At 40.7% G+C, this 20,083-nt stretch overlaps 1 protein-coding gene across 1 annotated transcript; it reads right to left on the bottom strand.

Moving 5' to 3' along the window:
• Positions 1-7,693: 7,693 nt before the first annotated feature.
• LOC147888602 (putative nucleoside diphosphate kinase 5) lies at positions 7,694-19,788 on the bottom strand. The gene is made up of 7 exons (XM_087392324.1): positions 19,464-19,788; positions 11,880-12,734; positions 11,683-11,765; positions 11,362-11,469; positions 8,424-8,524; positions 7,941-8,071; positions 7,694-7,777 (listed from the first exon to the last, which is right to left on the bottom strand). The coding sequence occupies exons 2-7, from the start codon at positions 12,063-12,065 to the stop codon at positions 7,694-7,696; spliced, it is 693 nt and encodes a 230-aa protein (XP_087248450.1). The 5' UTR covers positions 12,066-12,734; positions 19,464-19,788.
• Positions 19,789-20,083: the final 295 nt, after the last annotated feature.

The raw sequence follows: 20,083 nt of genomic DNA, 5'->3' as shown, positions 1-20,083 counted from the left end.
CTTTTGCAGTTTGTACCATCGTGGAGAAATGAATTGGAAGAGATGAGGAAAAAGGGGCAATGAGAGGATTAGGGAAGGATGACAAGAGGGCTTTCAAGAAAAGCCATTGAGGACATCCTTATCCGATAGAGTTTTTTGTGATGCCCATTAAATGCACTATTGAATGGTTGGAAGGTTATCTCATGGAGGCCAAGCAAAAGGAGGAGGAAGTAATAGATATGGAAACAAAATTTGCATGAGGTTGTGATGTCTAGGTTTGTAAGCATATGTATTACTTGTATGTCTCTTCCTTTTGTATAATTAGTTTTTAGATTGCTTATAAATATCTACTATTGACAAAATGTTGATTTGCTTCATCATTAGTATGGTTCATTCAATGAAATGCGGTTGCATGGTAATCATGTTTGAGTAGCGAAGATTTATGTAAAGCACAATACATTTGATCATGGAGTCATGGAAACATTTCCAAAATATAGGCAAGCTAGTGCCAGTTAGGGATACAAATCTCATTATAAGATAGATCGACTATATTGGAATCATACAAGGCATTCTCCAATCAACTTTTAGAGAGCTTAAAGTATTCATTTTTTATGTCAAATGGTTAAAGGTCATGGGTAGAGGGGCTCATGCTACAGTGATGAGATATTTGAATGGTTTTTGAGATGTTCTTATAGACACATTTGTTTCACCCATGCATTGTGACGAGCAAGTAAGAATTTTCTCTCATATGAATGCATTTGTTCTATTGCATGCATTGTGAGCCATGAAATTATTATGGATTGTTCTTTTTGACTCTTAGGTTGTTTTTCAACCCGATTGCCATCAATGACAAGTGGTGGTATGTGATTCAAGTTGCACCTTGAAAGCACCATGTGTTTGAAGGTGCGTAAGTGGAGCACTTGATGCAAGAAGGGGCAATAGAGGACATGAAAACCAAAACTTCCAACACACCTCTTGTACATGTTGTCAAGAATGAGGATAGTTTGAGCTCATTCAAGAATTTCTCAATAGATGGCTATGACTTGGGAGGTTTGCATTTGCATTCATAGGATGCACCCCACTTAGAGAATGATCTAAGGCTTTATCAGGCTAGATGGTAAAGGCCAATGGGAGACAACGGGAGTTGGGAGAAGTTATATTACATGCAAATATTTTCAAATTACCCATTTTATACTTGAATCAGAATGTATCCTTTAGAAATTAGTATGTATCCTCTAGAAATCATAAGTATCAGTTTCACCCCCAGTTTTTTGACTCTTTTATCGCCTTTTTTTTTGGGTTATTAACATTTTTATCAATGATATATAATCACTCCAACCTCTATTTCCACACTTATTTACATTTTAATATTTATGCTAATGCTCACATTATCGACACTTTTATCACCCATTTTCTAGTGGCATATAGTTTGACAAAAATTTACAACGTTTGTTTTGATATTTTCCTTGTCAATAATATCGACTCCATGCAAATCCATCAGCCCCAAAAGACAAAAACAATGACACTTATGTAGCTAGAGATCCCGCTCTACTGGTGTTGTGACAATAGGTGGAGTAGAGCTACTGCTAGCTAGATCATCCAATCGTCTAGGTGTAGATCCATTGACATACTCCCATTTGTCCTAAAGTACAATAATGGTCTCCATTTGGTATTTCCATGTTCCATAATTGGAGTTGATAAGGCACCATGTGGCAGATAATGATGTGTGTTGATGTGGTAGATGTGCCACGTGGCTGAATGGTGACAAAGGTGTGGGTAACCTTGAGGATAGGGTTGCCACATGGCAACCTGATTGCCTCACCCTAGCTCGTGGCTTATCTGTCACATGTCAAACGCTAGCTTATCAGAATCTGTAAAGATTCTATTGGAATCATTCAAACTACGTCTGCTTTAGCGAGACAGACCCTCGACGTGACCGCCTTGGAGTCCCATGTGTCGGAGAGTTGCCTATGAGCTTGGGCTAGTCAACATGCATGTAGGAGTTGCAAGTAGAACTTGCATGTTGAGGATTCCTGAGAGAGATTATTCCTAGCCTTATGCAAGTATAATTGGAGCTTTGTTGCTACTCTACACACACATTATGTGCTACCTAAGTCCATGTTGGCACAAAGACAACAATGCATTACATGTTTACAAGACAAGATCTCAAAAGGGCCTTGTATAAGGAATAAATTGCTCAATAGAGGTAGAATACCATTAGGGAAACCTCAAAAAGTCCTTATAATTCAGTTCTAAAAATTACAAAATATATGAACTCCCATACACACAAACACATGGAAGCCCTTATTCACTCCAAATAATAGCTTTGCAACTACACATTACATGTCTACAAGATATAGGATCAAAGGTCCTTGCATAAGGAGTTTTTCAATGGAGGCATAGTACCATTACGGGAGAGCAATAAGTTGTAAATCATTGAACTATTACAACATGTATAAGGGATTTATATTTATGCTTGTATATGTGCATGTCCATGTTAGTAGGCATTCTTGTTGATAGTCTTCAGTAAACAACTTTTTGTTCCTCCACTTTGAATGTGGTTCTAGTTTGTTTATTATGAAATCTACGATTTGATCATTTTATATGTTTATTGGGATGTCATAAAAGTAGCACCCTCTTTTGGATGTCGGATATGGGTATGCTTACCAAAAAAATTTAAAGATTTGTCAGCATCAAAATCTAAATGGGTCAATTTACTTCACCTATGGGTTCTCTCATGGGGTCCATATTAGATGATCCCCATTCCTAAATTGATTTTAAAATGGAAATAATTATGCACTTCTCACACAATAGTGTTTGAGGACTATTGCGTGTCATCAGGGATTACAGAGTCATGGGTGAAAGATGGAAGGTGGTGATGCGGAAGTTAAAATCATGGGTGAAATATGTAAAGTGGTGATGAGGAAGTTAAAAACATTGGTGAAATATTTAAGGTGGTGATGGGGAAGTTAAAAAAGGAAAATGGAAGGATTGGTGAAGATATATATGGAAATTTATGACCGAGCAGTTTAGCTAATGAGAAGAAATGGATAAGCCATCGTTTTAGACCTTTGAAGTAGGATTCTCAAGGCTCTAAAAAGAATAACGGTGGGTACCTGAACAGATGGTGTGACTAGCCTGGATCAATGACTTGGAAATGACTTGAGCCATCGTTTTAGACCTTTCAAGTAGGATTCTCAATGCTCTAAAAGAATTTGATGGTTAATGGTGGGTGCCCGAGCAGATGGTGTGACTAGCCTTGATCAATGAGTTGCAAATGACTTGAGCCATAGTCAAATATGTGTGGTAGGGAATACTATTGCTAAGGATAAAGGCAGATGAGGGGATGGATATGAGAAGATCATTATGGAAGGTTGGAGCTAAGATAAGATAATTATGAGACACATGCTTCCCTTATCTTGTTGGATAGTCAAATACAATGCACTACATGTACTACAAGACACAAGTCATGTAGGATTCTAGTTGAGATATTCTATTTTTTTAGTTTAGTAGTCCTTGGATGTCCCTTGATATTTCTTTGGCCAATCATGTAGGATTTTAGCTGAGATATTCTATTTTTTAAGTTTAGTAGTCCTTGGATGTCCCTTGATATTTCTCATGCATGGATTCGTATTCCTCTTTCAAGGCTTTGGTCTTCTTTGCATACTAATTCATGGATGCTGATAATTGTCTAGTAATTGCATCTTGGTATTCATCATGTGGCTCTCTCAAAGTCTAGCATCTTTTTGGAGGGCCTTCTCTAATTGGTCTTTCATTGTTGCAAATGATTCTTTTTGTAGCTTTGTCATGTGACTGTCCTTAGCATTCAAATATTTGTATTTCTCATGATATTTCTCATGCATGGATTTTTATGCCTCTTGCAAGGCTTTGGTCTTCTTTGCATACTAATTCATGGATGTTGATAACTATCCACTAGCTTCTAGCAATTGCATCGTGGTATTCATCATGTGGCTCTCTCAAAGTCTTAGCATCTTTTCGGAGGGCCTTCTCTAATTGGTATTTGATTGTTGCATATGATTCTTTTTGCATCTTTGTCATGCGAGTGCCCTTGGCATTCAAAGCCTCAATGGTCTTCCTCTTTCCCATGCTTTGTTGGTTTGATCTATCTTAGCTTCTTCCTTGTGCTTGCCTCTACCTTGACCTTCCTCCCTCCTTTCCTCAATGTTAGTCTCCATCCCTGGAAATGGTTGGCCATGTCTTGAAACTTCTCTGCTTGCATTAGCCTCCTTGTTCTCCTTGTTCCAATTTGGTTGTTTCTATTTTGGTATGTATTGTTGGCCACCATCTTTGTTGTCTTGGGATAGGTTTGTGTGGATTCAATTATACTTGGGTTAGTTTTTCATAGTTTGGGTTATATTGAGTGGGGTGTGGTTCTTTATTTATTATATTTTTTTGGGGTAGTGGTGGGGGGAACCGAGGAAGAGGAAGTGGCCGGGGCAGTGGCCGAGGGGGGGGGGGGGGGCATGAAGGGGGGGGGGAGGGATAGTAAAGGTGGTTGTAGAGCCATTTATAGAGAACTTTTTGCTATGATTCACTTCTATAAGCATGTCCTTGCTTTGTTATTTGCCTTCCATCTTTTGGATCATGTCATATCCTTACCTTTAAATACTTGCATTAGGTGGTTCTAGATCCATTTTTAGGGGCCTATTCGGTAGGATTCAATTGCATGCTTTGTTCTTTCCTTCCATCTTTTGGATCATGTCATGTTCAAACCTTTAAATACCTCCATTTTTGGGATCACTCCCATGACAGTTTGGCATACTTTGCTCAAAAAATGTTTATTTGCTTAGCAAACTATATAGTTTTGCCTTTTGGGACAAGAATTGATTTGGAAATGGCTTTAACATGTTTAGGGAGCTTTGTTCTCCATTTCTTGTGTTATTTCATCCATCAACATGTTACCCAAGCTTTGACTGTGCATTTTATTTCCCTCTTGTGGGTAGCTTCTTGTACTTATATCTATAGGTTCTCCACATCATAGCATCCCAAATTTCACCAATACTTGCCTCTCGTTAATTTTAGTTTGTAGGCTACTACCCCCTCCATTATGACATTGATAGAACTAGTCTTCACCATGGACATCTTTTGGATCATTTCCTTTACACTTTTACAATCATTATAACAAGTCATGAAGATACAAAATCAGCACCAAGTGCTCTCTTCTTGGGTTACTTCTATCAAAGTTCAAAAGAGTGGCCAATAAGCCATATTTAACTGTGCAAAAAATAGAGTGCATGAATGCATAACAAACATGGGTGCTTTTCACTTTGCAATATATTGCTACTTAATGAGATTCTCATTGCTCAAAATCCATAAGACACTCAATACATTATGACTTGGACTACATTACACTAGCCTTTGTAGTATAGAATTTGAAGACATCACGTGTAAAAAGCCATCTTGGGAGATATTATGTCCTCACGAGGACTCCATTACACTAGCCTTAATATTATAGAATTGAAGAGATCTTGTAAAAAGACATCGTTGGATTTTGATCCATGGAACGACCATCTTCCTTGAGTTTATTCCACCCATCTTAAGTGTATTTTATCCATAAACAAAACCAATTTATTCACTCATTCTTGTAAGAATGATTCGTTACTTTGAAGGTGGTGGCCTTCACTCCTTATTTGGGCATGGCCCATGGTTAATTGAAGGGGCACTTGTAGCTTACCCATGGCAAGCTAGTATTTGTTGGTTAACATGGCTTGTCTCACGCAACCTTATTTGGGTGGCCTCTATCTTGATTTGATCATGAGGTTGCCTTAGGTTTGATCAATTGTATTTGAAGTTTGTCCATAGGGGGGTGTTAGAGGTAGTGGCCTTCACCCCTCGTCTAGGCATGAAGCATGGTTAATTAAGGGGGCTCGCGATTGTGACAAGTGGAATTCGACATGACTGGAGATTGTGGGATCTGTGAATATAAAGAAGGCTCAAAAACCTCGTCAATAATCTTGCCAACCTTCTTTGGAGACGAGGGAGGGATGTGTGGCTAGGAGGTGGGGGGTTGGGACCCCCTCACACTCGGTGCACGCTAGACATGTGGCAACCTTTGTTTGGCTGCCAACAATTACTTATGTGTTTGAAATTTGGTATGAGCGAAATTGCATACATGTCGATTCCCATAAAAGGTGACACCCATTCAATCAACTTTCTTTCACAATTCTCACTAGCTTCTATCTATGGTAGAAAAATTATTTTCAAGTTACCCAAATTATTTGAATGAGTCAACTCACAAGTTGCGAGCTAAGATTTTGAATCTTTTGATTCTAATAATGCTTGGAACTCTTCTACAAGGACAATCCCCAAAACTTATGTCTTATCTTCATTTTTTCCTCTTGTCTGATTGATTGAATCAAATGCGAGCTCTTGGTGAGCATTATTGTGTCGTTTAGAGCTTCCCAAATTGACAAGACATTGAAAATAAAAATTAAATTCAATTTGCATAAATACTTAAATAGAAAGGGAATTCTTCTATCTCTACAATCCTCCTTATGAGCCATATTTTAATTAATATTATGTGGGGGTTATGTACAATGTCTAATAGAAATAGCCCTTTCTTAATCTCCTCCTTTTAATGATATGGGAAGCTAAATAGCATCACATGGATCTAAAATGTTGCCCTCATCCAATGTGATAGTATATAGATCTAGGTATTTAAGTCATGTATCATTAGCAAGGGAATTGAGCATTAACGCCACATAAGAAGTTCCTAGATTGACCATTATATGTATGTAAAATATTATCAAGCCATATTCGTTCTTCTCTCCTTTAAACACTTAGCTATAAATGCTCAAGTTCTCCCTATTGCCCATTGATCTCTCACCAAATTTGAATGAGGGGTCCCTAAGGAAATTACAATAAGCATGAGCCTTGTTCACATGTGCTTTTAACAAGAAGTTGGGTTGTGGTAGTCCTACTCCTTGAAGTTGGTACTTTTTGGAAAGGCTAGGTTCCCTAGGTTTGACTTTTTCATTTTTCAATTCCATCCATTTTGTGGTTTTGAGTTATTCAATGGACATGTATTGCAAGACCTTCGACATTATGATTGTTAGGACACATTTTTTAAAAATTCCAAAAATTGTTACACACACACACACACACACGAGGAGGGAGAGGGAGGGAGGGTGAGCACAGGTAGAGGCAAGAAGAGTGAGTGGAGGGAGAGAGGGGGCTGAGCGTAGAGAGAGGTAGGAAAGGGTGGCGGCACTTAGCTTCAGTTAATTTTTGCAAGCATAGCATGGGTTAATTTAGGTTAATAAGGGAGGAAGGGGGGGCAATTGAGAGAGAGAGAGAGAATTAATTGATTTATTTTTTTTTGTAGAGCCAATGTGTCCCTCCCTACACAAAAGTGGATACATTGTAATTCACTACCACTATGGTACTACCAATCTCCAAAAGTTATTTGTTTATATTGCCATGTACACTTGAATGGCACTCCAAATTCGTAAAATATGTGATGCCAAATATTACTAGCAGTTGATGTGGACAATTTAAACAAGGTACTATAATCATTGGTCTATATCCTCCATACTTGCATGCAGTCTTTTATAAGCTCAAAACTTTTTGAACTAGATAGAATATCAAGTTGTACGATTGCTTCAAACAAGTGTAAACAATGGAAAACAAAACCGTAAGCTCAACACGATGAAGATTGAAGACATCCAACTTCAAAGAGCAATGTGATTCATTTTTAAGGCAATCTAGTCACTATTCGAGCTCCATTGACAAGTGGCTTGTTTGGATTGTTTTCTTGTAACCAAGTTGCTAGCCATGTCTAAAAACGAGGGTTAAGGAAGCATCTCTTTCGCAATTGATTTCAAATTATTCTCTCTCCACATGCTCAATGCCATTAAAAGTTTTACAATTATCAGTCACATAGTGATAACTCTTAAGATTCGCTGGTAAAGAAACACAAGAAGAAAGCAGATAAAGGATACAATAACTTCTAAAGAATCGCTGTGGGGTTTAGCTTTTGCAAGCGCTGTGAGACCTTTGAGGAGTGTGCTCCTCATATGTTTTTCAAAATATTCTCTTGATGCATCCTCATCTGGAAGAGGATCCATTATCACTATAAAGACAAAGAGACAACATGCTATCATGTATCCTGAAGATGTGATACCTTGTACATAAAAATTTGTCTTCTATTAGAAAAGAAAAAAAATCATGATAGCTTAAAAAAGACCCAGGTTCTGAAAACAGCATCTTTACTTACGCAAACAAAAAACCAAAACTCAATATAAGGACCTAACAATTTTAAAAAAACTGCCATGACAAACAAAATCAAAAAATGGAATCTGTTTCAGATGAGTAAATAATATTTACTCATCCTTTTCAATATAACAATCAATCAATTTAGCAAATGCAGGATCACACGTAAATATTGCACGACTCTGTAAATGTGATATGTTTTGACAATCTACCTGTTGGAAAGAAAAACTTAATCTCTCGCTTTGCCTCTTTACAAGAGTTACTACCATGCATAGCATTTTGTATCACATTGGTGCCATGAAGTGCACGTAGGCTGCAACACGACAGCTGCAAGAGATCACTGCTTTCGAATCAATGTATTTTGAGCTCTAAACAATATAAGCATTTATCATCATCGATCTATATTCCCATGTACACTAATAAATTAGACAGGCAATGCTTTGTCTCAGAACGATTCAAGTTTTCCATTAGCATTGTTGGACCCGTGAGCCCCCATGAGGAGGACATGGGGAGCCATATGACAGAGGGGGAGGGATAATAGGGACAGTTATGGGCTGCGGTACAGCAGCACAAAAGGGCTGTATGGCAAGCCAAAATGGGCAGGGACAGCAAGCCCACCAAACCCCCTGGCAGCCCCTTGTATAGGCTGCCCAGGGGGGCTGTTTGGGGCAGATAAAGGCTGACTCGCAGGTCAGCCTGCCAGGCTGAGAACCGACGCCTGGGTCGGCCATTTCCAGGGCTTGTCAGCCCCATATAAAAGGGGCCCCTTTCCCCCCATCATTCTCCATCAACCACTGAATCCTAAGAGGCAGCGCGGAGCAGGAGTTAGCCCACAGAGAGTCTCAGTTTTGCCCAGCCCCTTGCTGGTTATCTTGTGCTCACCTTGAGTTGAATAGGAGTCCATCAGATGCAAATCTCTCTCTCTTTCAGAGGGGGGGCAAAGGCTGGTACTAATCCTATACGTGGACACTCTGATCCTTACCCGTGACCACATCTCAGGTCAAGAGGATGCTCATGAAGGAGTTCAAGATGACAGGCTTGGGATCTCTCCACTACTTCCTCGAGATCGAGGTCAAGCAAAACAAGGACAGCATTTTCATCATGCAAGAGAAAAACTATCGGGAGATACTGAAGTGGTTGGAGATGCAGGACTGCAAGGAGGCTATAACACCAATGGAGGTCGGGCAGAAGTTGAGCATTCATGACTCTTCAGATCTGGTAGATGCCAACGGATATCGACGGTTGGTGGGCAGTCTGCTTTATCTATGTAACACCAGGCCGGACATCTCCCCTTTGTCGTTGGGCTGTCGTGTTGGTTTTCTGCAAATCCCAGGGAGAATTACTGGAAGGCAGGTCTACAAGTGTTGAGGTATCTGAAGGGTACTTGCACATAGGGGATTACATACACCACAAGAATTGAGTCAGGCATATTTTGGACTCACCAGGGCAGGTGACAGCAACACCAAGCATTCAACTTTAGGGTATTGTTTTGTGCTTGCATCAGGGGCCATCTCTTGGCTGAGCAAGAAACAACCCTCAGTTGCTCTTTCTTCTATAGAGGCAAAGTATTGAGCTACTTGCACAGCAGCATGTGAGACATTGTGGCTAGGGTGGATACTTGAGGATATGGACGTGACTTAGGAGGAGGCGACAGTGGTATTGTTTGACAACCAGAGTTGCATAGTCATCGCGAAGAACCCAAAGTTTCATGCACGGACGAAGCACATCAAAGTCCATTACCAATTCGTAGGGGAGCCCATCATCAATGACATCATGGAGCTGATGTACTGTCCGAACGCCGACAATCTTTCCAACGTATTCACGAAAGCTCTCACACAGGAGCAGATGGAACACCTCATTCGACGCATGGGAATCGGCCCACAGTGTCGACATTGAGAGGGAGTGTTGGAAGTCAATGTCCCCCACCCATGAGTCCCCATATGAGGACATGGGGGGGGCATATGACTGAGAGGAGGAGGGATAATCGGGACAGTTCTGGGCTGCAGGCCAGCAGCACAAAAGGGCTATATGGCAGGCGAAAATGGGCAGGGACAGCAAGCCCACCAAACCCCCTGGCAGCCCCTTATATAGGCTGCCCAGGGGGGGCTGTTTGGGACTGGCAGGTTGGCCTGCCAGGGTTGAAAACCTGCGGCCATTTCCAGGGCTTAAAAGGGGCCCCTTTCTCCCCTTATTCTCCATCAGCCACTGAAGCCTAAGAGGAAGCGTGGAGCAGGAGTTAGCCCACAGAGAGTCTCAGTTTTGCCCAGCTCCTTGCTGGTTATCTTGTGCTCACCTTGAGCTGATTTGCCCAATATTTGGTGGAGGAATATACCTGAGTTCTCTCTCTCTCATTCTCTCTCTTGTATATGATGGCTATGCTCTAACCTTTGAGTGAGGTTTTCATGTATGGTCTCTATCATTGAGTGTGAGACGGAGCTGTACCTATTCCGCATAGGTTGTAAGGGTAGAGTGATTCTTTCCTTCATTTCCAACAAGCATGACATTCTTAATCTTGGTCGTTTCAATCAACAGGAGTGACACACAATATATGGGAAATTTTGTAAAAGTATTTCAGAGGGGCCAAAACAAATGATGGCATAGTCTTTATCAGTTTTCAGGTATACTGGGAGATGTGTGTCCACATTTTTGCATAGATGATCAGTTGTGACAACAGAAATACGCAGAGATTACAAGAGTAATTACTTTACAACCTAATCCCAATGTAGCCTTGTGATAAATGCATGAAGATTTCATCTTGTAGCATCTCCTTCTATGCATGGATATAAAGTTATGTTACAATGGCAGCTCAGCCAGTTTAAAGATGTTATTCCCTATCGATCAGGTACCACATCTGCAAACCGTTATAACTCCTGGTACTATATCTGCAAACGATTGTAACACTCCCTGCTTCCCCTAAATACAATAAAGTTGAGGCGTGTTATCAAAGCAGTTCAACTTATATATGGACAATCCTTCCCTACTTATCAGGCAGTAAACGAACTCCACTGTACCTCATGTACACTCTTTTGATAACATAGACTCTTACAATCTTCTGCAAAAAACATAAATCTCTTGCCCCACCCTCCCCCAACCTCTCTCTCTCTCTCTCTCTCTCTCTCTCTCTCCTCCCCTCATCCCATAGAGGAATACCTTGATGGTGACTCTCGTCGAGCTGTTTCTGGATCGGTTGGGCCAATAAGGGCATTCCACTCTTGAACGGCGTTCTTCTTGCCCAGAACAAATGCATAAATGGTCCCACTAGATATTGATGAGGCAGTATTAATATCACAAAACATAAACTAAAATTTCAGACCACCTGCCTAACTGAACGCACTTTAATGCCAATCCCTGTAAACAGAAATAATGCAAATCGAATCCCACACCAGGATTATACAGTCTTATATTACTGGCATTTATTGTCAATGTTGAACTACATCTAATTATGCATTGTGGTCTTTTAGGGCGGAAAACCTGCTCATGAAACGTGTGAGCTTGTCAAATGAGTCGCTTCCTTCGAGGTGATCATAGAACTCTTCAGCTCTCACCCTTGTCAGCTAAGATCAGGACAAGTCAAACGACGATATAATTCTTGTATACATTCTTGGAGAGATACTCATCCAGTTACTCAAAATGATAGTCTGAGATTATAGAAAGAAGTTAAGAGTAACCTGGGTGTGGGTAGATGTCACAATAACAAAGCCATGCTTGTGCATAGCATGCACGATTTTGCCAAGGTGACCACACTGAATTGCATCAGGCTTGATCAGTGCCAGAGTAAGCTGTGTCTGTGGTGCCTCCTCTATTGCATTAATATATGAACAGGGAGCCAAGGAAAGAACAGGTGCATTTTCCATTTGATATAATTTACCTTGCAAAGTATTGAGGGACACCTTTTAAGAAATGGACCAATCACAAATGAAAATAGACAGATGGTATTTCAATTCACATCTTAAAAATGATGTATGTACTTCCAAAATGTTTTCATAAACTCTCTTTTGTCTCACATGCTTTGAGACAGGCCCAATGACATCAAAACCAGATCCAAAAATCAAATCAACCTTCTGTGTTGAAGATCCTTTCATCATTATTCCTACTAAAAATTTTATAATTAACGATTTGGTCGGATTATACTACAAAATCAGGACCCACTCTGGTTAATTGAAGTCTAGCTGATGCACACGTGTAGTCTGTGGAAATCTTAAACCCCTATGACTTTGAAGGAGAGACATGATCCAGTGGCTTGGTGAAGTCTAAAGCCAGATTTCAGATTCACAATGTGGCACAGATATAAGCATAACCTCTCCGCCACAATGCCTACATAGATTAATCCCTGAATAACCAAACTTGCAACAATTGTCTAGAGGTTTGTGTCCGGTTAGTAAACGTTACCTGAGGTCTTTCAAAAGGAACTCAATTAATAGGGTAGTTTAAGGTGGACTCAAGGTCCACCATTCCAGCCAACCTTGTTCCTCGTGCAAAAAATAAGCATGATTCTTCCGCAGATCATTATGTCTTTGTTCCTCCTGCAAAAGGAGACGTGTTTCTTCAGCAGATAATATGTACACATTTCCTAACATTTTTTTGTTCATTGTGACGTCGGTGGCCCTGGAAGTGTGGTGTATATTGCGGTACTTGGAAAATAGAGGTCAGATAAACTCCCAAAAAGACATGGCTTATTCTTTTCCTATAAAAGAAGACTCTCCTAAATTATGAACATTTACCAAAAGGGAAAAAGTACTCTGAAATATGGATAAGCGGTTGCTTATTATTAAAGTTGGCTTCTGCCAGGTTACAGCTACGGTGATGGAAACAAGTAGACCAGGGCATCAAAGTGTCTATATATTTAGAGCCATGCCATGGATAGTTACACTCACTAACAAGTCTCTTCACTTCAACAACAAGGCAACAGAAGGTTCTTGGAAGGATGAACAATCAGTCACATGTGTGCCGTCTCCAGTTTCTAGTGATATGAGAACCTTTGACAATTATCGCATCATGCATGTAGTCAATGATATAGCTCACACTCACTCTACCAAAGCTCTAAAAGTGCTAACCACATCAAGCAACAAAAGGTCCTTGGAAGGATGAATAATCAGTTGGTAAGGCAGGCAGGGTCTGTACATGAAACAAAATTACATCACTTATGGAAAAGAAAAGAAAAAACACTGTTTGTACATCTGCATTGCTTCCGAAATTCAGCTGTTACTGCACCATATGGAACCAAGGTCTGACGCCTCAATTTGCGTTTCATGATATATCATAAATACACCACTGGCCTGGGTAAAAATTTAAGTGAGAAACATTATGTTTTCTAAGACAATCGTATAGACTTTCAGTATGTGTGGAAAGGGATGCTATCTTCCTGGCAGAAAAGGGTAGAAACTTTCTTCTACGGCACAAATTCAACAGAACAACAGAACAAGCTGGGATCCAAGAATTGATTCAAAGGCCATGCGAGGGACACTACCCGCACCCCAAACCTTACCTTCTATCCTTGGAAACTTTATCAAGTAGCAGATTTGGCTATGGCACAGTAAATTTCCTTCTAGCCTTTATCTCTACATCTAGAACTCTTCCTTTTCGTTTCTTTAAGCTGGAACATTCAAATCCCTAGGTAGATCTAGATGCCACACATGTCCCTTTTTTGTAAGCACTGTACAGTATGGGGTCTTATAAAATTCATTGTTCCAAGTTTTCCATTTGCACAATTGTCATGAAGTGATTCATTCAGGGACTTAGTCCTCCATTCCACCCATTGACCCTCAACTCCGCCGTGCTGGCTGACCAGATCTGCCCTCAATACTGGCAGTCTGGCTGTCTTTGGCCAACTGCTCTAGGACTATCTAAGGCCCTTGTGCCTCCTTTAATAATCCCCTTTTTGGGCATTTGCCAGCCCCAAAGTCACGCCTAATATGCCACTAGGTCTTCCCACTTGTATGCCCATCCATACATCATCATGCGTTGCTGCCCACGTGCCCTTACATGCATACCTTACATCTGCTTTCTTTTGCTGCCCATGTGAAAGCTCCACATGCTGCCCTCGTGGAAGCCAGCAAGCTTCCGGCATGCACACGCAACCCCAAATTACACACGTGTCATGCCTGATGTCTTACACATTATACACACATACTCGTTACTGTGCGTGTGTATGTATGTGTGTACGCTTGGTCTTAGCTATCAAAACTTATTGTGTTAAAACTTAAGTAACACCTAGTTAAAAATCTCTTATTACATAAACTAAAAACCAAAGTAGACTATGGACACAACACAAGGCACCTAAGAAACCCTTTTCATGGAAAAAGTCCTCAGTAGGGGACCACACCAATAAGTATCCACCCCTAATCTTTTCGTTAGTGGCCAATACACTAACAGCAGCAGCTAACACCCACATATGAATTTTAAGGACATATGCAGCCATACCACACCTCTACTAAGTCAATATCCCAACCAGCCTTTTCACCTATAGGAATAACAAGTTCGACTAGAAGACATCCTTGCCATTGCCAATAAAATATTTACACTCCTATAGGTATAGGTTCTGGCTCTCCATCTCAGAGTTATTACCAGTCCAACATTACATTTCCTGAGAAACTGCCGCATCTCCCAATGTTATATGGTATAATTTTATATTGACCGTGAACCCTGCATTAGGCATTCATAGGATGACCTTCATCCTGCTCATGAACTCTAGGAGAGGACCAAAACATGTGTAAGGGGTCCTCCCTAGCTGTTGGAGGAAAAAACATATACCTAGATGAATCCAGGAACATTCCCAAACTCATCCTCTAAAAACACTCTAAAAACACAACATAGTGCAGTTTCAATCTCACGATAGTCACTCATAAGATTGAAAACCATAAACTCCATCACGCATAGTACTATGACATCCCCACTGACGTCATCAGTGCCTAACAGTGGGTGTAGACCATAGTATAAAAGTATGCTCTCACACATACAAATCCACACACCCATACATACTTGAGCATCCATTTATACAAAGTCTTCGTATTGAGTTTATGTCGACACTCCGGAGGTGAAGAGCAAACTCAGCCATGACGAAGGCTAGCACTAAAGGAGAAGGCTAATCAAAAAGTAGTCCAAATCTCTTCATTCAAGCTACAACTACTTGTGAAGTCTAAACGACTTCATTTTAGTCTCTCCCAAACGAGCATCTAAACCTAAATCTAGCTGATAGGGCAACGCACCATTTAAGATAGAAAGAATTATCGCAATACCAGCAAGCTGCAACTTGGATGAAAACTTCACAAGGTGAAATTTGCATGTCCGCTAATACGGCAGAAGCATATACCTAGATGAATCCAAGAACATTCCCAAACTCATCCTCTAAAAACACAACAAGTGCAGTTTCAATCTCACGATAGTCACTCATAAGATTGAAAACCATAAACTCCATCACGCATAGCAGGGACTAGCTACTATGACATCCCCACTGACGTCATCAAAGCCCAACAGTGGGTGTAGACCATAGTATAAAAGTATGCTCTCACACATACAAATCCACACACCCACACATACTTGAGCATCCATCTATACAAAGTCTTCGTACTGAGTTTCTATCGGCACTCCGGAGAAAAAAACATGTTTAGTACTGGCATCCAACCACACAAAGAATTTGTTTCCTAGCTGACATAGCAATCCACAGAATCGCATTGTAATTTGCCATTGGGGAGACCTTCCAGATCCTGGTCTTCTCTCCCTGAATACTTCTTACAATTCTATTTCTACCCTAGACCTTAGTCAGTATGTTACATGTCTCTTGAGAGCTTGAGGGCTTTGTAGGCATCAACAGCATAACTTAATATAGAAGAGGTCCTCAGTCACAAAACCAACTTTTGAATACAAGGAGCCTCCTGAGTAAGGTATCAGACAACCACTTACCTCTTGCTCTGTCCTCCCACCTCAGCAAATGATCCTTGCTTTTGTCCTAGAATAGCTACCATGTAATCAATCCTTGATTATTCTTGATGTGGACATAGAAAATATATTAATTTAAACAAAGACAATGTAGTGCTTCATACGCCTACATCACTAACATAAATTTACCATTACAAACAGTGGGAGGCTTGCAAATCAACTTGGCCCTTGCTTTGAAGGGGATGTGGCAATACACACAAACACCGTAGATATCAGATTTAACATACTAATAGGGAGGCATGTGAGCTTGACATAACCCACATTCTAAGCAACACTCAACCTCAAACCCACAAAAGCAAAATGAAAAATATCCCACTGTATCTTTGTCAAAAGGGTATGAGAGCAGGTGAAGCTTCCCATATATAGAAATGAGAGTCGTGGTAAAGTCTACTTCTTAAGTGCAATGAGTGAGCAAGAGCAAACGTGACGAGAAGCACATCTAGCCGCCATCATTACCACAAAGAGCCCTTCTAGGAGACCTAACAGCACCGGGCTACACCTACGCAATTGCACAACAATAAGAATGCAAGGAGGGACATACACAGAAGACCAGGGCTTCATTGCTTTCCCCTATATCATGCCCGCATGAAGCATAAACCACCACTTAATTGGAGGAAAAGAGATCCTCACATCACAAAGCTATTACCGTGGGAGTGGTTCTCTTAATTCAAGGTGCCACGGGCTTATGTGATGACTTGATTATGAAAGGGGATTTGAAGGAGCATTAGCAGTATGTACTCTAGAGCATCTAGAATATTGATGAATTCAAATGCATTTTTCATATTTTTCAGCATCTAGAATATTAATGACTTCAAATGCATTTTTGATGTTTTTCAATCTTAACAATACACCTCTTAATTGATGGCTTGATTGCCCTTTCAGAGAGCTTTCATTTGCCTTTCATATGTGTAAGATGCATTTTTGGGCTGATGTTACCCGACAAAAAACCACCAAGGCCTGGCTATTCTTCATTTTAACAAGCCTAATTATTGCTACGTGTGGTGGTATATTGAGCAAGCTTTTGGTCAGTTCTGCCTTCTCTACTTGGTCCTCTGATCCCTCACCCTGCTGGAACAAAAATATGCAACTGGCATTGAAGCCATATGCTCTCACCACAGCAGCATCTGCCTGTACCAAGTAAACAGCAATAGAAGGTTATAGATCTGTGCATTTGCATGTTTGACCCAATCATCAGATCTAGAGTAGATCCACATACATAGTGTCTTTCACAAATCTCAAGAGCCTCTTACCAGATTTCCATTGAATGTCGGAATATATGAATTGCATGTTCTTCAATTGCATATACAAGACACTCGAATTGTTCTGAAGTATATTACGTGTACCCTTAGCGGATTATGCATTCATCATGTTCATCGAAGATTTCTCTTAACTGACAAAGCAATCATGGGCATGACATTGATACTGTTCTACTCCCAATCAAATTTAAGGTGGCTGCTTCTCTTTTCCTTCCATATTCCTCCACAGTTCTATTGCCACAAAAATGTTTTCACTGTAAGCTACGACATCATGCAGTTGGATCCACCCAAATTTTAATATTTTAGCATGGGGCTTAAGCAGGAGGATGACAATTTGGAAGCTTAATCAAAGCTTCTCGGCCTCCGAAGTATGCCTAAACCTCTAGTCTGCAACAAATGCTCCTGCACTCCAAGTAAAGCCTTGTTTGGAATTTTCTGTGGCTTTGTGTGTGTGTGTGTGCGGGTGAGTGGGTGGGTGGGTGACTGGGTGGGTGGGTGGGTTCACCAAGGCTGTCCTCTTAGTGCTATTCTTTATGCTATAGCCATGCATCCTATGCTTCCTTATATTGATCATTTGGTGGCAACCAGCACATTACATGGCTTACACATTCCTAAAAGTCATCCTTTGGTTGCTCACGCGTATGCAGATGATTCTTTTTTTGTGCCACGGAATACTGAAAGGGACCTTGCTTCGCTTATGCAGGCTCTCTCATTGTATGGGATGGCTGCTGGCCTTCATATCAATTTTCAGAAATCCCGCTCGTTGCCTTTACATTCTAAGGATTCGCGTAGTGTGGTATGGCCAAGGGAAATTGTCCCGGTACGCCATCTTGGTTATCCTCTAGGTTGGACAATTACCCGTCGTCAATAGATTGATTGGGTTCTTGCCAGATTAAAGAAAATGCTGGAATATTGGAAGTTAGCTACTTGGCCTTTGCATATCCGGCTCACAATTGTTCAATCTATTTTTCCTACATTCAATTTTATATGCCATTGATCTTTTTTACCAAAGCAAATCTTGCCATCATGGAAATTTTTTGGCATTCAAAGTATGCAGAAAAAGCTTACGCTTGCTTCCAGTACAGCAATTATGTTCACCAAAATTGCATGGGGGGTTGAATATTCTCATTATTCATGTGCACATTCTGGCTCATAAGGGGAAAATGATGCTACAGTTCCTACATGTTGATCACCCTTGTGCTGCTATGATGCACTTCTTGGCACTTGCTTCTTCAAATTACTTGTCTGTCTACTTTGAAGCTAACTTTGAAATTCGAGCACTCCCAAGCCCGCTGGGCAGGTCAGTCTAAGTCAGATGGAATTTATGGTTTGCAAGGTTGAAATCGATGGTATCCAACCGGGATTACCTGTCCTCTTCAGGTCTCAGCCATAAAAATGATTTTAGTGCCCTTCACTAAGGGAATTACTCATATATCTGTCTCGATTCGTATTATATGGCAACGTAGCAACAAAAAGTGGATGGGATTAAGATAACGGGCCTAAGAACTTAACGATGGAGTTGGCATTGCGGACAAAGAAATTGTACTTAAGATAAAAGGCGAGGAAAGGAATTATACTTAAGATAAGAGCCGAAAAGAATCGTGAGGAAGCGATTATGGCATCTGCATTCGGTATGGTGCCTTTTTGACACGGTAGCGCTAGTGTAGGTTCGACGTAATCTTGAGTTTATTCTCAACGCGATGGTTATGGGACGCTGCATGTAGCCATTCTCGGATATCTTTTTTTTAATATAAAACCTCTACATTCTCCTAAAAGCAAAGAGGGTGCCAAAGAGTCGCTGGCGACCGAAAATGCCGTAAGGGGAAGGCTAAACTGGCTTCAGACTCTAACTCTATCACTAATGTGGTTGCTTACTACTGCTCCTCTGCAAAACAATGTGGTGTCTTCTATGGATCCTCTGCAAAAGGCTCCCAATCCTGAAGATGGTGCTCTTAAATCATGACGACGACGTTGAGCAGAAAAGGAGGACGGCAAACAGTGATTTTTTTTCATGCACCGTAAACGTGAACGGATAACTGTTGGATCAAGCGCTTGGCTTGCCTGTTTCTCTGCCGGAGATCGTGCCAATGCTTATTTGATGTTGCATTTCCGGCATCGCTTGCAGACATCTTTCCGAATTGTCATCACCGCAAACGGCGTCTCCATCTCTGCAAATTTTCGTGCAACGTCCGATCCGATCTCGTTTCTCGCAGGTTTGAAATTGCTGAGATTAGATTTGCATCACGGCAAACTGAAGGTATTTCAATGCATCATCTCTCTCCGCCCTTATGCAATCAATGGCGGTTCTATAATATTTTCCGCACTAATCCTCTAAGCCACTGCTGATTGCACTAATCCTGTAAGCCACTGCTGATTAAGACGATGATCAAAGGGATAAGTTTTTTAAATTTCAACTTGATGGTTATGGCACTCTTGCATGTAGGCATGCTCCACCATGCTCCCTTATCTTTTGTAAAAAAATAAAAATGAATATAAAAACCTCTACATTTTTGGCCTGCCTGGAGGGAGAGGCTATAGTAATCGTTTTGCACTCTCAAAGATGATAAATTTCCTATCTAGGGCTGGCCGAGTGGGAGAATTTGACTGGTGGTGGATTTTCTTTGTTGACTCGTGCAAACGGGTGATTGGTTGTCCCCACTGCTATTTTTCTCCCCCTTTCT

Source organism: Dipteris shenzhenensis, chromosome 21 (assembly GCF_047967505.1).
Source record: "Dipteris shenzhenensis isolate YYH24624 ecotype China chromosome 21, Dip_SZ_1.0, whole genome shotgun sequence".
Lineage (NCBI taxonomy): Eukaryota > Viridiplantae > Streptophyta > Polypodiopsida > Gleicheniales > Dipteridaceae > Dipteris > Dipteris shenzhenensis.
This window is presented reverse-complemented; position numbering and strand designations above follow the sequence as displayed.

Coding starts and splice junctions, on each gene's coding strand:
- LOC147888602 (XM_087392324.1), bottom strand. CDS start 12,065: ATGGAAAATGCACCTGTTCTTTCCTTGGCTCCCTGTTCATATATTAAT. Junction 11,470..11,682: donor CTCACACGTTTCATGAGCAG/GTTTTCCGCCCT, acceptor ATCAATATCTAG/TGGGACCATTTATGCATTTG. Junction 7,778..7,940: donor GCGATTCTTTAGAAGTTATT/GTATCCTTTATC, acceptor CCTCGTTTTTAG/ACATGGCTAGCAACTTGGTT.